The sequence below is a fragment of the Brassica napus genome, chromosome C4 (assembly GCF_020379485.1).
Source record: "Brassica napus cultivar Da-Ae chromosome C4, Da-Ae, whole genome shotgun sequence".
Lineage (NCBI taxonomy): Eukaryota > Viridiplantae > Streptophyta > Magnoliopsida > Brassicales > Brassicaceae > Brassica > Brassica napus.
The window spans coordinates 60,886,156-60,898,906 of NC_063447.1; the positions used below are offsets into that span (position 1 = coordinate 60,886,156).

The 12,751-nt window shown below is 35.0% G+C and overlaps 4 protein-coding genes and 1 long non-coding RNA gene across 6 annotated transcripts; 1 reads left to right on the forward strand and 4 right to left on the reverse strand.

Moving 5' to 3' along the window:
- Positions 1 to 291: 291 nt before the first annotated feature.
- On the reverse strand, positions 292 to 3,459 carry LOC125585691. The gene is made up of 3 exons (XR_007322684.1): positions 2,858 to 3,459; positions 2,549 to 2,648; positions 292 to 2,461 (listed from the first exon to the last, which is right to left on the reverse strand). It is a non-coding gene; the product is annotated as an uncharacterized LOC125585691 (long non-coding RNA).
- A 93-nt stretch (positions 3,460 to 3,552) lies between these two features.
- BNAC04G48080D lies at positions 3,553 to 5,409 on the forward strand. Its single transcript, XM_013832447.3, has 4 exons — positions 3,553 to 3,859; positions 4,067 to 4,122; positions 4,660 to 4,703; positions 4,796 to 5,409. Exons 1-4 carry the CDS (start codon positions 3,656 to 3,658, stop codon positions 5,263 to 5,265), a joined length of 774 nt encoding a protein of 257 aa, XP_013687901.1. The 5' UTR covers positions 3,553 to 3,655; the 3' UTR covers positions 5,266 to 5,409.
- Positions 5,410 to 5,518: 109 nt separating this feature from the next.
- Positions 5,519 to 7,387, reverse strand: LOC106394150. The gene is made up of 3 exons (XM_048755229.1): positions 5,853 to 7,387; positions 5,694 to 5,748; positions 5,519 to 5,604 (listed from the first exon to the last, which is right to left on the reverse strand). The coding sequence occupies exons 1-3, from the start codon at positions 6,155 to 6,157 to the stop codon at positions 5,536 to 5,538; spliced, it is 429 nt and encodes a 142-aa protein (XP_048611186.1). The 5' UTR covers positions 6,158 to 7,387; the 3' UTR covers positions 5,519 to 5,535.
- Positions 7,388 to 7,462: 75 nt separating this feature from the next.
- On the reverse strand, positions 7,463 to 9,285 carry LOC106394149. The gene is made up of 5 exons (XM_048756096.1): positions 9,119 to 9,285; positions 9,046 to 9,056; positions 8,862 to 8,987; positions 8,721 to 8,796; positions 7,463 to 8,661 (listed from the first exon to the last, which is right to left on the reverse strand). Exons 1-5 carry the CDS (start codon positions 9,243 to 9,245, stop codon positions 8,231 to 8,233), a joined length of 771 nt encoding a protein of 256 aa, XP_048612053.1. The 5' UTR covers positions 9,246 to 9,285; the 3' UTR covers positions 7,463 to 8,230.
- A 207-nt stretch (positions 9,286 to 9,492) lies between these two features.
- LOC106391741 lies at positions 9,493 to 11,211 on the reverse strand. 2 transcript variants are annotated; one of them, XM_013832446.3, is made up of 6 exons: positions 10,968 to 11,211; positions 10,487 to 10,579; positions 10,289 to 10,406; positions 9,905 to 10,217; positions 9,779 to 9,833; positions 9,493 to 9,710 (listed from the first exon to the last, which is right to left on the reverse strand). In XM_013832446.3, the coding sequence occupies exons 1-6, from the start codon at positions 11,085 to 11,087 to the stop codon at positions 9,636 to 9,638; spliced, it is 774 nt and encodes a 257-aa protein (XP_013687900.1). In that variant the 5' UTR covers positions 11,088 to 11,211; the 3' UTR covers positions 9,493 to 9,635. The 2 variants fall into 2 exon arrangements, with proteins under 2 accessions (XP_013687900.1, XP_022557282.1); XM_022701561.2 differs by having other exon boundaries at positions 10,487 to 10,562; positions 10,968 to 11,187.
- Positions 11,212 to 12,751: the final 1,540 nt, after the last annotated feature.

Genomic DNA, 12,751 nt, shown 5'->3' on the forward strand with positions numbered 1-12,751 from the left:
AGAAAAATTTCTAAGTAGTTTCAAAATTTAATATTTTTATTTTTTGTAATTATATATATATATTATTATTTATATTTTACTATAATATATTTTTTATAAAAATATAATAATTAAAATATGTTATTGTATTTTATTTTAAAATAATAATCACAGTATTTTGATAAATTTCAATTGTAAAATCTAAATCTTTATTTATATTTTATTATATTATTTTAAAGTAATGTATTAGTTAATTTTTGAAAATTTAAAAAAAATACAGCAAATCCAAAAACCAAAATCTAAATCTAAAAACCAAAAAACAAAAACTAAAAGCTGAAAACCAAAAACCAAAATCTAAAAACCAAAAGCTAAAATCTAAAAACCAAAAACTAAAATTAAAAACTACCGAAACAATCATCACCTTAGTTGTTGTAGCTCGATCTATCTTTTTTTCGAGAATATTATCACCCCCCTTGTTAGCTCGATGAAAGTATGAATAGGCCGAGTTAGCTCGTAAATACTCTCCCTCAATGAATAGGCCGAGTTAGCTCGTAAATAGTCTCCCTCCTTGCACTTCCTAGAGAGGATGGGGAAAATATAAAACAAAAAAAGTTAGGGGTAACAAATAGTATAAAACGAAAGTTAAGGGGTCGTTATGAGAGATGTAAAAAGAGGGACCCACACAAGAAAGCCTAAGGATAAAACTTCTCTCCCCCACCCACTCCCTCTCGTCCAAGCTGGCATCGATGATAAAGAGAGAAAGAAGCCACCGATTACCTCTTCTCCCGGTTCCCCGCACGTGCGCCACCCACTATCCACGTGCCTCCTCCCTCCCACAACGCAAAAAACATACCTCAGTTTTTGACAATTCACCCAATTTTTTGTTGAGAAATCTACATGTGAATGGCATTAATATTCAATGTTATATAGTAGTTGACAATAAGAGGAAGCATATAAACTATACAGTATATAAAGAGATGGTCTACTTAGGCTCTGAATGGTAATTGTGGATTGAGCGATGAAGAACAAACGTTTCAAGTACGGTACGGTTTTAACAGTAATAAAAATATATAAATATATAATATATGTAATTTTTTTGTTACTGTTAACTACGGTGCAATTCGATCGATAATATTCGAAGCCTTAATCACACTGATTCATATTCCTTTCCTAAGTCTCAATTACTACTAACTTGCTTTTCGGGTGCAACAACAATTAAAAAAGCGAGTGTGAGAGAGAGAAGAGGCCATTACACAACACCACAAAGCCTTCTCCTTTTAGAGCAACTCCATCCATTAGAACCTCTAAGGGGCTCTAATGATTAAATTAGTTGGAAAAAAATGTGATTTGATAAGTTTAGAATCTTGGTTAGTAAAATTGATTTTTTCTTCCTCCAATGGTAGAATTCCATAGGGGTTCTTAATTTTTTTAAAATTTTTTGTTTTATTAGAATGATTTAAAATAAAAGCATACATAAATTTATTAATAAAAATTACATAAAACATATGAAAGGTACAAATACAAATCAAAAACGAGAAAAGCCGATTAGTAGAAATCTTGATTTGTTCCAAATTTTTGCCAAATATGTTCAACCAAATCAGCTTTCAATTGTTGATGTATTGTTTTATCACGAACTCGATTCCGAACGCTCATCATATTGCCGAGATTTGAAGGCATATCTGTAGAATACGTGAAATCCACTTGTGAACTTCGGTTTGGTTCCGGTTGTGCGAAAACTGATACATCAAACTGACAAACCAACAAGCTTGGGACTTGATGCAAAATAAAAAGCAATTCTCTTCCAAAACGCTATGGCCTTTTGCTCATTACCAATTACAGGATCTTTGGAAGTATTCAGCCAAGCACTGATGAGAACAAGATCTTCTGTTGGTGTCCACTTACGCTTTTCTTTACGGTCAGTAACAAAGTGTGCATCTTGGGCCCATTCGCTACCGAAGATAGAGACATCGGAGGCTCCAAGTTCATCTACACTAGTTGACGGATGAGGGTTTTGACTGTTTAGAAGGTTTATAAAGCCTGATGTATGGCCGTATGAATCCATAAGAGAGTTTTAAAGCTAGAAGGAAATAGAGAAAGGAAAAGGAATGTGCAAAGGAGGAAGGGTGAATTCATCATATTTAAAAAAAGAGTTTTTGGTTGTTGAATTTATGTCTAACCAATACACAGTTACTGTAAAGCACACCTACCATAATCACTCTCTAACAATTGACACAATACTGGCTCGAACACAATTTATGTCTAACCAATAAACAGTTAATGTCCATTTAACTCAAACTCAGACACTACCACATCACACTTAAGTCCATTTAATTCCAAACCTAAACCGTTTCTAACATGCATTAAAAGACAAGTATACTAACCACTTGCCAGTGACACGTTTGGACTTAGCTTGATGCACTTGGTACAGAGTAAAGGTGGGATCATTGGCAATTTGCTCAGCCAATTCCTTGATGCTTGGATCCTGAAAGACAAAATAAACAAAACCCAGTTCAACTATAGAATCAAACAATACCCAAAACAAAAAAAAAAAAAATATAAATAGGCTTACATTGAGATAATCAGCAAACGTATCTGACTAATGACGTGAGATAAAACTCAATACCACGATTGTTGTCTGAACTTAAAGCCATCGGATATCACGTTAATCCCTATTAATTCACAGACAATTAATCAAAAAATCTGAAAAGAGAAGATCTTCATATTGGAATTGAGAGATGGTCCTTAAATCAAATGTACACAGAGCTCAAATCAAATAATTAATTCACTATCAAAAACTCAAAAGTCTAAAAAAAAAAATGTAGATCGAGAACAATCCAGAATCCTGTAGCCTTGAGATCGAGAGAGATGAAAATCTTACAGAGAGAGAGCTTCGAAACTGTGTGAGGAGGAAGAAGGACAGAGATGTTGAAGAAGAACTCGTTCTCTCTCGATTGCTTTCTCCATTTTTTTTTTTGCTGATTTCGGCGAACAAGGGTAGAGTCGTTCCCTTGCTGATTTTACCAATCGATCGCCGATGAAGAGAGCTACCACCGATCGACCGCAGATTTCGGTGATTTCATCCACGGATTTGGAAGAGGAGGAGGCCAAAGGACATGCATGAAAAGAAAGCGATAAAGAGAGAGACGGGTTTTGGATTCCTTTTCTCTTTTACAAGTACCCAATACAAAACCGCCACGTAGGGGTTATTACCATTACCAATTCTAAAATGACTCTGTTTATAACCGGTTCTGTGCTATTTATTCATTTTTCATTTATTTTTTTGTGTTTTTTGATTAAGAACATTTCCTAAAACTAATGGAGGTGCTCTTAGAGCATGATTATCCGGGGTTCTTAGTGGGTTTTTTAGTGCGTGGGCCTCCACAAAACTCTTAAGGATCGGTTACAAAAACTACTAATTAAAAACCGATCTTAGTGAGTTTCTTACACTGTTCGCGGGCCCCACTGACACGTGGCGGCCCGCGATTGGTTTGTTTTTTAATTTTTTTTTTTTTTTTTTTTTTAAAAAAAATTTGGGTTTCTTAGGGATAGTGATGGCCTTATTATCTTTAGATTTCCAAGTCCGTGTAATAAAAATAAAAGGGGGTTACTCTTTGTTTCCTTCTTTATATAAGTTCTTTGGTGCAAACAAAAAGTAAGAATCTTTTCGTACACGACGATGAGGATCCGGAAACGACAAGTGCCTCTCCCTCTTTCGTCTCTCTTACCTGTTCCTCTCTCAGATCTCTACTCTAACCGGTCTCCGACGTCCGCCGCTCGATACTTTCACGGCCAAGACATAGACGGAGGCAGTTCTGCTTCTCTTCTTCATCTTCCGCTGATTCAAAGAGATGTGACGAGCAAGAAGGAGGAGAAAGCTTTGGTGAGTTCTTTTTTCGTATACGCTGAGCTTGAATTATCAACAATTCTAGTTGTATTTATAATCGACCGATAAAAATACTTGATTATTGGGTGCAATTTGTGTTTTGTTTATAATTGGGTTTTACACCAGAGAATAATTGTTCTTCATTTGCAAAATCTTAATTTGAAGGATCTTATGTTCAATTGCTCTTTTTTGTTTTTCTAAAAGGATAATGGTGATGGAGATGATGTAGACGTGAAGAGCTGTACAGTTGCATCGGGCAGGTAAGTGAATTCTTGAACTGTATTGTATAAACTCTCTTTGTTCTACACTTCCATGTTATAACTTTCTGGTGTAATAATAATTGGGATAACAGTTTAACTAAAAGATACAAAGTTTGTTTTTCTTATTTTTCGGCTTTGTAAAAGATCCAAGCCTCAAAAATACCCAAAACACAGAAACATGATCTCAAAATTAAAACTTCCATGGTCTTTAGAACTTAGCTAGAAAGTTTTTTTGTTGTATGTGGTTAACGTTTTGCAGATGGAAAGTTGTAAATTCAGTTTCTTTTGTTATGGTTGTATAGTATCGTCATTCTTCTCACATCTTTAACATTTTGGGAATACAACTGTAGTTAGTATTAGCGATAATGATAACTCTAAACATGCACACCTCATGACGGTGCATGTTAGCATGGTCCCCATATCGACCCCTATACTATCTTGTGTGCTCTCTCTATTAATCTTCTTTTTACTGCACTCCAAGATCACTTTCATCTCTTTATATTAATTTTCCCTCCTTGTTGCTTCAAACTATCGCAGCAATAATGTTAATTCCCAAGGAGAATCCGACTTTTCAACACAAGGTAACACATAGAGCTATCTTTTTGGTGAAATGAAGCTTTATGTTATTTTTGTTGCACCAATGACCATTCGTATATGTTTTCTATATTATTAGCTGTGGAGAAGAATGAAAACGTTATTACTTTGAGGAAGAGAAGAGGCTATACAAGCTTCGAGGAACAAGAAGAGGATGAGGATGAGGATGAGGAAGAAGAAGAAGCTAATAAAGGGAAGAAGAAAAGGAAAGCGAAGAAAAAGAGCAGTGATGTATTAGAGGAAGGATCACGGTGCAGCCGCGTTAACGGTAGAGGATGGAGATGTTGTCAGCAAACTCTTTACGGCTATTCTCTTTGTGAGCATCATCTTGGTAAAGGAAGGGTAAGGAGCACGAGCAAGAGTTCCGGCGGTCGTGGCGGCTGCCAGAAAAAGTCGGTGGTGGCCGTGGAAGTGAAGAAGAAGAAGAGAGTGAAGCTTGGAACGGTAAAGGCGCGTTCCATAAATAGTTTGCTTGGACAAACCAGCACAAGTAGTGGAGTGAGTGAGATAAGCGCACCTGCTGATCAGTTTGCTGCTAATGATAAGTGAGTCATATGTATATGTTTAGGTACATATGATGATAATGGACATAGCTCTATGTATCGGATGTGTAGATTGATCGAGACCTTAATGGCGCTTCTTCTTGATCATCCTATGTATATATTTTTGGTGGATATTTCAGTTTCAACGATACATTGGTTTCTCAGGGTCATAAACTCATAATCAAAACATTTTTTTGTTATAAAAAAATCGTTAAGTAATGATGAAAACATATATAACTTTTAAATTTTTAATTAATCCGCCATGCTGCGTCTTAGTTTACTGTAGCATTTTGATTAAAGATTCATAAGCCACATTGCAGAATTTGAACTTAGCTTCAGCCTCAGCCTGTTTATATACATTCAAGAGTTATAACACAAATTTATAAAAACACTTGCAATGAAGATTGTAAAAGATTCTTATTAGTTTTTACGTACCTTGGTAGAGTCATCATGATGATCAGGATGCCATTTTAATGCACAAGCTCGATACCTAATCCAAAACAAAAGGAAGCAAGAAGTTATAAATGATCATCACGAGGAGTTGTAGATGGTTGCATGTGTTATGTCATGATAAAATTTAATAGAAAAACTCACGCATGTTTGACATCTTCAAGTGTTAAAGGAGCCCAAGGACTCAGACCAAGTGTTTCTCTATGAGAAGCTTCTATTGGGTCAGATAGTACTGAACCAAATTGAAAGTTTGATCTCCACGAGTTCCTAGATCTGTAACTTTCTTCTTCTTCTTCATCTTCATCTTCGTCTAGTTCTTCATCTTCATATTGTTCTAGATCTTCATATAGTTCTTTATCTTCGTAATTTAGTTCTTCCTCTTCTTCTACTTCTTCTACTACCTCTTCTTCGTTGTTATAATGTCTACGTGTTGATATCCACGAGGTCATACAGAAACCAGAATACCATGAAGGGTGATACCACCAAAGATGATCCGCCGCTGCATAGATTAAATAATCGAAACCTCGGGGGCGTACACCAAATAAAGATTGGAATACAATATCAAAGTCTTTATCCTCGCAATCAAATTGACCTTCAAAATGTAACACATGTTTCTTAATACGAATTTTGTATGTAATTGCACCTTGTGATTCAACAAAGCTACAACTTGTGATATATTTTTAAAAGGGACAACCACCTACTTTCACGTGTATTCAGGTTTTCTTTTGCCTTTTTAGCAGCGGCCTAATTAATGTGTAATTACACCAAGAGCGTTAAAAACAGTTAACTCATGGACAAGAGACATTATACACTAGAGCTAAAACGTTTTGTTTGTGTTTTGGTAAGTTATAAGTCTCATTTACCTCTTCTCTTTCACGTCTAAGTTCTTCCACAGCACGATGTACTTTTTCTTGATGCTCCCTCAACAACTTCTTAACATTTGATTTCTGCCAAAAAAAATTAAGCAGCAGTACTTTTCTAAAACACTATCTCAAAAATCAAGAAGAAGTAGACATAGATGCATATCAATTAATCACCAAAACATACTTTTCCTTGATGCTCCCTCAAAAACTTTTTTGATCTCTTGTTCTTCTTAGCCTTTGATTTCTGCTTGAAAAGTTTTTAAAAACACACACAAAATAATAATCAGAATTCAGAAGCTGTATATTCAGGAACACCTGTTAAAAATCTATCTAAAACGTAGAGAAAACACATCCTTTTTTTTCTCAAAAACCTAAAATAAACTGTTGAAATATTGATACATATCAATTATTCTAGATATACCCACGGAACTAGAAGGTGAGGAACCACGTTTGCGTTCCAAGACAGAAGTGGAATGAAAAAACGCAATATTCAAGAGAGAAAAATACTTTTGCGGTCTGAAAATTGCTGTTTTAGCAACAGCGTTCATCTTTCTCTCAAAGACTAGTACACAACACTGCGTCTGGATCGAATTATGTGCGACTCAAGAAGAGCTTTCCTCAGAGAGAAGAAATTTAAAAAATAGTGTATTCTCCAATTTTTTTTTGTTTTAGGGTAAAAGAAAAATAGATAATAGAATATTTACTCAAAAGTTTTTCTTGATCACCAAGGACTTACCATAAATGATTATCAACGTGTTGGGCGGTTAGGCTTCGAGTTCAAAAGGACCAAACACATAAAAGAAAAGAAAGAAAAAAAGAGCTGTTTAGAGGAAGGATCAAGGTCCAGTGAAAGACAGTGTTGGTGGAAGTGAAGAAGAAGAAGAGAGTGAAGCTTGGGACTGTAAAGGCGCATTCCATAAGTAGTTTGCTTAGACAAACCAGGACAAGCAGTAGAGTTGGTGATGTTGTTGTTGCTACTGAGAGTGAGATAATTGCACCTGCTGATCAGTTTGCTGCTTATGATAAGTAACTCTGTCGATCAGCCTTTACAGTTGATGCAAACTTTGATTCAATCTTTCACTTTGACAGGTTAAGTCACAGAAGCAGACGTAAGAGATACCAATATACACTTGATGCAAAGTTTAGAGAGAACACAATATTTCGATTTAAAAGATATGAGAGGACAATACATAGCAGTGCTTGGATGATGTATAGTATATTGGTTGGTCAAGGTCATAAACTCATAATCAAAACATTTTTTTTTGTTATAAAAAATCTCCATGTAATTATAAAAACATACATCACTTTTAATTAATCCACCATCTTTGCATTCTTCAAGTAATCTTAGCTGACTGTAGCTTTTGGATTAAAGACTGATAAGCCACAACGCAGAGCTTGAACTTAGCTTCAGCCTCAGCCTGTTAATAGTTTCAAAAATAAAAACAAAGAGAAAAAGAACAATTACAATGAAGATTGAAAGATATTCTTATTGGTTTATTACGTACCTTGGTAGAGTCATCATGAAGATCAGGATGCCATTTTAATGCACAAGTTCGATATCTAATCCCAAAAAAAAGGAAGCAAAAGAAGTTAAACATGATTATGAGGAGTTATAGATGAATGCATGTGTTATATCATGATGAAGTTTAATAAACAAACTCACGCATGTTTGACATCTTCAATTTTCAAGGGTGCCCAAGGACTCAGTCCAAGTGTTTCTCTATGAGAAGCTTCTATTGGGTCAGACAGTACTGAACCATTGGACTTTGATGAACCATAGCCATCTTCTTCCTCTTTTTTCTTTTCATCAAATCGAGATTTTGATCTCCACCAGTTACTAGAACTGTTGCTTTCTTCATCTTCGCTTAGTTCTTCTTCTTGCTCTTCGTCTTTGTCATAAAATCGATATTTTGATCTCCAAGAGTTGCTAGAGGAACCAGAAAACCATGAAGGGTGATACCACCAACGACGGTCCTCCTCTTCATAGATTGAATAATCAAAACCTCGTGGTACACCAAATAAAGATCGGAATATAATATCAAAGTCTTTATCCTTGTAACCAAATTGACCTTCAAAAATGTAACACGTTTCTTAATACCACTATGTATCAAAAATGCGACATGTTTAAAAGGGTTATACAACCACTTACTTTTACGTGGACTCTTGGAGTCTTGGTTGCATTTATTCAAGTTTTCTTTGGCTTCTTTGGCCTTTTTAGCAGCAGCCTAATGGTTTAATTACACAAAGAGCGCTAAAAACGTTTTTGTTTGTGTTTTGATAAGTTTTAATTTGTCTCATTCTCATTTACCTCTTCTCTTTCACGTTTAAGTTCTTCCACGGCACGACGTACTTTTTCTTGATGCTCCCTCAAAAACTTTTTGGATCTCTTGTTCTTCTTATTAGCATTTGATTTCTGCTAGAAATTCAAAACCAAAAAAAAAAATTTAATCTAACAATCCTTTTTTCTAGAACACTAGCGAGAACACTAAAGAATACACAGTAAATGTAGAAGCAATTGACAAAATATTAAATCTTAGATATACCCACGTACGGAACTAGAAGAAGAGGAACCACGTTTGCGTTCCAACACTGGAGTAGAATGGATAAACGCAGTTTTCAGGAGAGAACAATAGCTTTGCGGTCTGGAAATCGCTGCTTTAGCGGCAGCGTTCATCTCTCTCTCTTTCTCTCTCTCTCTCTCTATCAAAGATTAGTACACAACATTGTGACTTGATCGAATTATGTTCGACTCAGAAATATTTTTTTTCCAGAGAAGCAAGAAAAAAAAATAGTTTATTTTCCATTTTGTCTTTTAGGTAAAATAAAAACAGAGAATGGAATGTTCACTCAAAAAGTTTTTTTTTTTGCTTGAGCACCAAGAACTTTCCATAAATGATAATCCACATGTTGGGCCAGTGTAATTGGGCTAATGGGCCGTTGCAGTAGTAACCTTTTAATAATAAAAATGAACAGAACAAAGGTTTTGCTCTGAGATGAGCTCTAAAATGAAGCAACTTGGAAACAATAATGTAAGTAATCAAACACTATCTAAGCTCTTTTAATCTTAGTTCACTCCTAGCTTTTCGCATAAAGATTGATAAGCCACACTGCATAGCTTGAACTTTGCTTCAGCCGCCTCCTGTTTCAATACACATCACACATAAGAGAATGAAGATTTCAAATGGAGGAGATCTAATTGGTTTATACCTTAGTAGAGCCTTGATGACGATCTGGATGCCATTTCAATGCGCAAACTCGATATCTGAGATATAACCAAAACATAAGTTTCATGTAAAGTAATGAGACGATGAAGTGAAGTAGAAGTGTACTCACGCATGTTTGACGTCTTTGAGGTTTAAAGGACCCGAAGGACTAAGACCAAGTGCTTGTCTATGAGAAGCTTGGTTCGGTTCAGACTCACTCTCAGAGTCGCTTGACTCTGTTGAAGTTGTATAGTCATCTTCATCTTCTTCGTATATTCGATGATGTTTCGATCTCGAAGACCTTGATGATGAGTGGTTCCGCTGATGCCATCGAGGAGGTTCATCGTCTTCAAAGGTGAATGAAAAAGAGAAACCTCGTGGTCCACCGGGGAAGATATAGTCAATGTCAAAGTCCTCATCCACTTCGCAAAAATCAAAGTTCCCTACACATTAAGAATAAAGAAGTGCTTTAATAAGAGTATGTAGATGAAGACGCTAAAGACATTTCACTTACTTGGACCGTGTTTGCCGTTCCATTTCCCTTTAGGTTCCTTGGCGTATTGTTTTTTAAACCAAGAGGTTCGCTTCTGTGAGGAAGGAGGCTCTTTGTAGTCAAACTCATCATGCCAGCTCTGTAATCAAAAACGTCAAAGTTACTTAAACAAACCGAACAGCAAACACATGATAGCAGAGAGAGATTAGTTCATAGTACCGTAAACATGTTTGATGCGAAGGCATTCACGTTACGCAGCAACTCTTGCTTCTCTCTCATTCTTCTGAACCTCTTCCTGTGAACATTTGACTTCTACAGATAAATTAAATAAAACAGGAAACATCAGAAGATAAATTAGATCCCCCACATGTTCAAACATTAACACTAGTTTAAAAATTGGTCGGAACTTAGACAAGTAAAAACATCTCAAAGTCCCAGACTTTCAATTTATCAAACAAAAGCTAAAAAAGAAAAGCTAAGAACATGGCCATAGATCCACATCAGCTATATACATAAACCCAAATCAAATGGTCGGAACTCAGACAAGTGGAACATCTCAAAGTCCCAGACTTTCAAACAAAAAGCAAAGAACATGGTCATTTCATCGATCCATGTAAATGCCAAAGCACGAAACTTTAGCTGATGGGTTCAACGAAAAATCAAATTTTGAAGGAGAAAGAGAAAGAGAGAGAGACTAAACCGAATCCCAGGAAGTGCGACGTTTGCGTTCCAAGACGGGTGTGGAATGAAAGAACGCAGCTTTCAGGTGAGATGATACGCTTTGTGTTCTGAGAATCGCAGCTCTAACGGCGGCGTTCATCTCCGGGAGGTAAGAGATTGCGTATTGAGAAGGAAGGGAAGAAGAAAACTAAAAGAGCCGATGAGGTAGACTCGGTCTTTGACTCGGTGTGTGGACTCGTGATAAGGGCATATACTTCGCTGGCAAAAAGCATTTTCCGCCAGTAAAAAGAATTTAGAGGAGGAAGGAAATTACATTTTTACCTCTTTTTTTTACTGTTTATTTTTCTCTGCCTCACGATCAAAAGTTTTTTTTTTTTTTCATCGATTTTTACAAGATTCATACTGATTCTATAAATCAAACTGGATCCATGTGAACGACAAAAGGTGACTGCTATCTAACACTGTGTTCTAATCTATCGTAAAATGTTAAATGTCACCGTAAAATGTTGTGAAACCACTTGGAAATTAGAATGTATTGAGTATATTAATCTGCAATTGAATTTTTAATGATTAGATAACTTTTATATATTTTTAAGACAAGACACAAATTATGTAAATGAATTTTCAGAGAGTTATATATTTTTCGATGGGATTTGAACAAGTAATTCATTTTATTCTTATTTTATAATTTGAGAATTTTAGTCAGTAAACCAGTTTTCGTTGGTGAACGGATTATTATTTGAGTTGTGTATACAGTATACTATACTTGTTCAAAATGCATTCCGATATGTCATGTGTTTCTTTTCTGGTTATTGATAGCTTCTATAAAGCATCTAATTGAACGGGTAAATATACTTTAATTAATTTATCATACTGCAAATGATTTTTCTTCAAATACTATGAATGATCATCTTTACTCTTCAGTCTCCACATAATACAAATAAAAAACCATTCTATGAATTTGACAACACAAGTTCGTTTGGTTTGTTTTTTTTTTGGTAAAATATTAAGCTTACCATTTTCTGAAGAAATTACAAAGTTGTTGTTAAACAATTTATTACAGAGATAAAGAAACAGACAACAATCCAACTTAAGAGCATGTTCAACGCAGGCACGGAACTATAGGTTTTTTTTTTTTTTCCGTCTGCTAAAACAAAAATTAAAAGAAGAGCCAATCGCGGACCACCACGTGTCAGTGGGACCCGCGATCAGTGGAAAAAACAAAGAAAGATCGATCTTTATTCTCTTACTTTTGTGATCGGTTTTAAAAGTTTTTGTGGGGCCTATGCATTTAGAAACCCACTTATTACCGGCGATAATTATGGTCTAAACAACTTCCTTTGGTTTGTTTATTGTAACTTTATTACGTTACAATCATGAATTCGTGATAGTTATTGCAACACTATAGGGTATCATTTACTTACATCATAACTTCTATTCTCCAATATTTAGAACATGTTTTCTCACACAAAAAAATTAGAACATGCCTATGGATATATCTAATAGATTATTTATTAGAACATATATCCACAACTATAAGTTTTATCACTACTTAGAGTTTTTATTTGGGTTACCCATTTTGTTTAATTTGTTTCTATAACATATGTGATATGTACTTATATTATGTTAACTTTGTCTTAAATCATTAATCAAGAAATAACTTTTAAATAAAATTATGTATTATGTAATAAGAAACAAATTCGTATTTAGGAAATAAATCAAAATTTGTATTTAGGAAATAAATCAAATACATATTTAGGAAATAAATCAATTATAATATCACATTATTCATGGTTTTAGGTG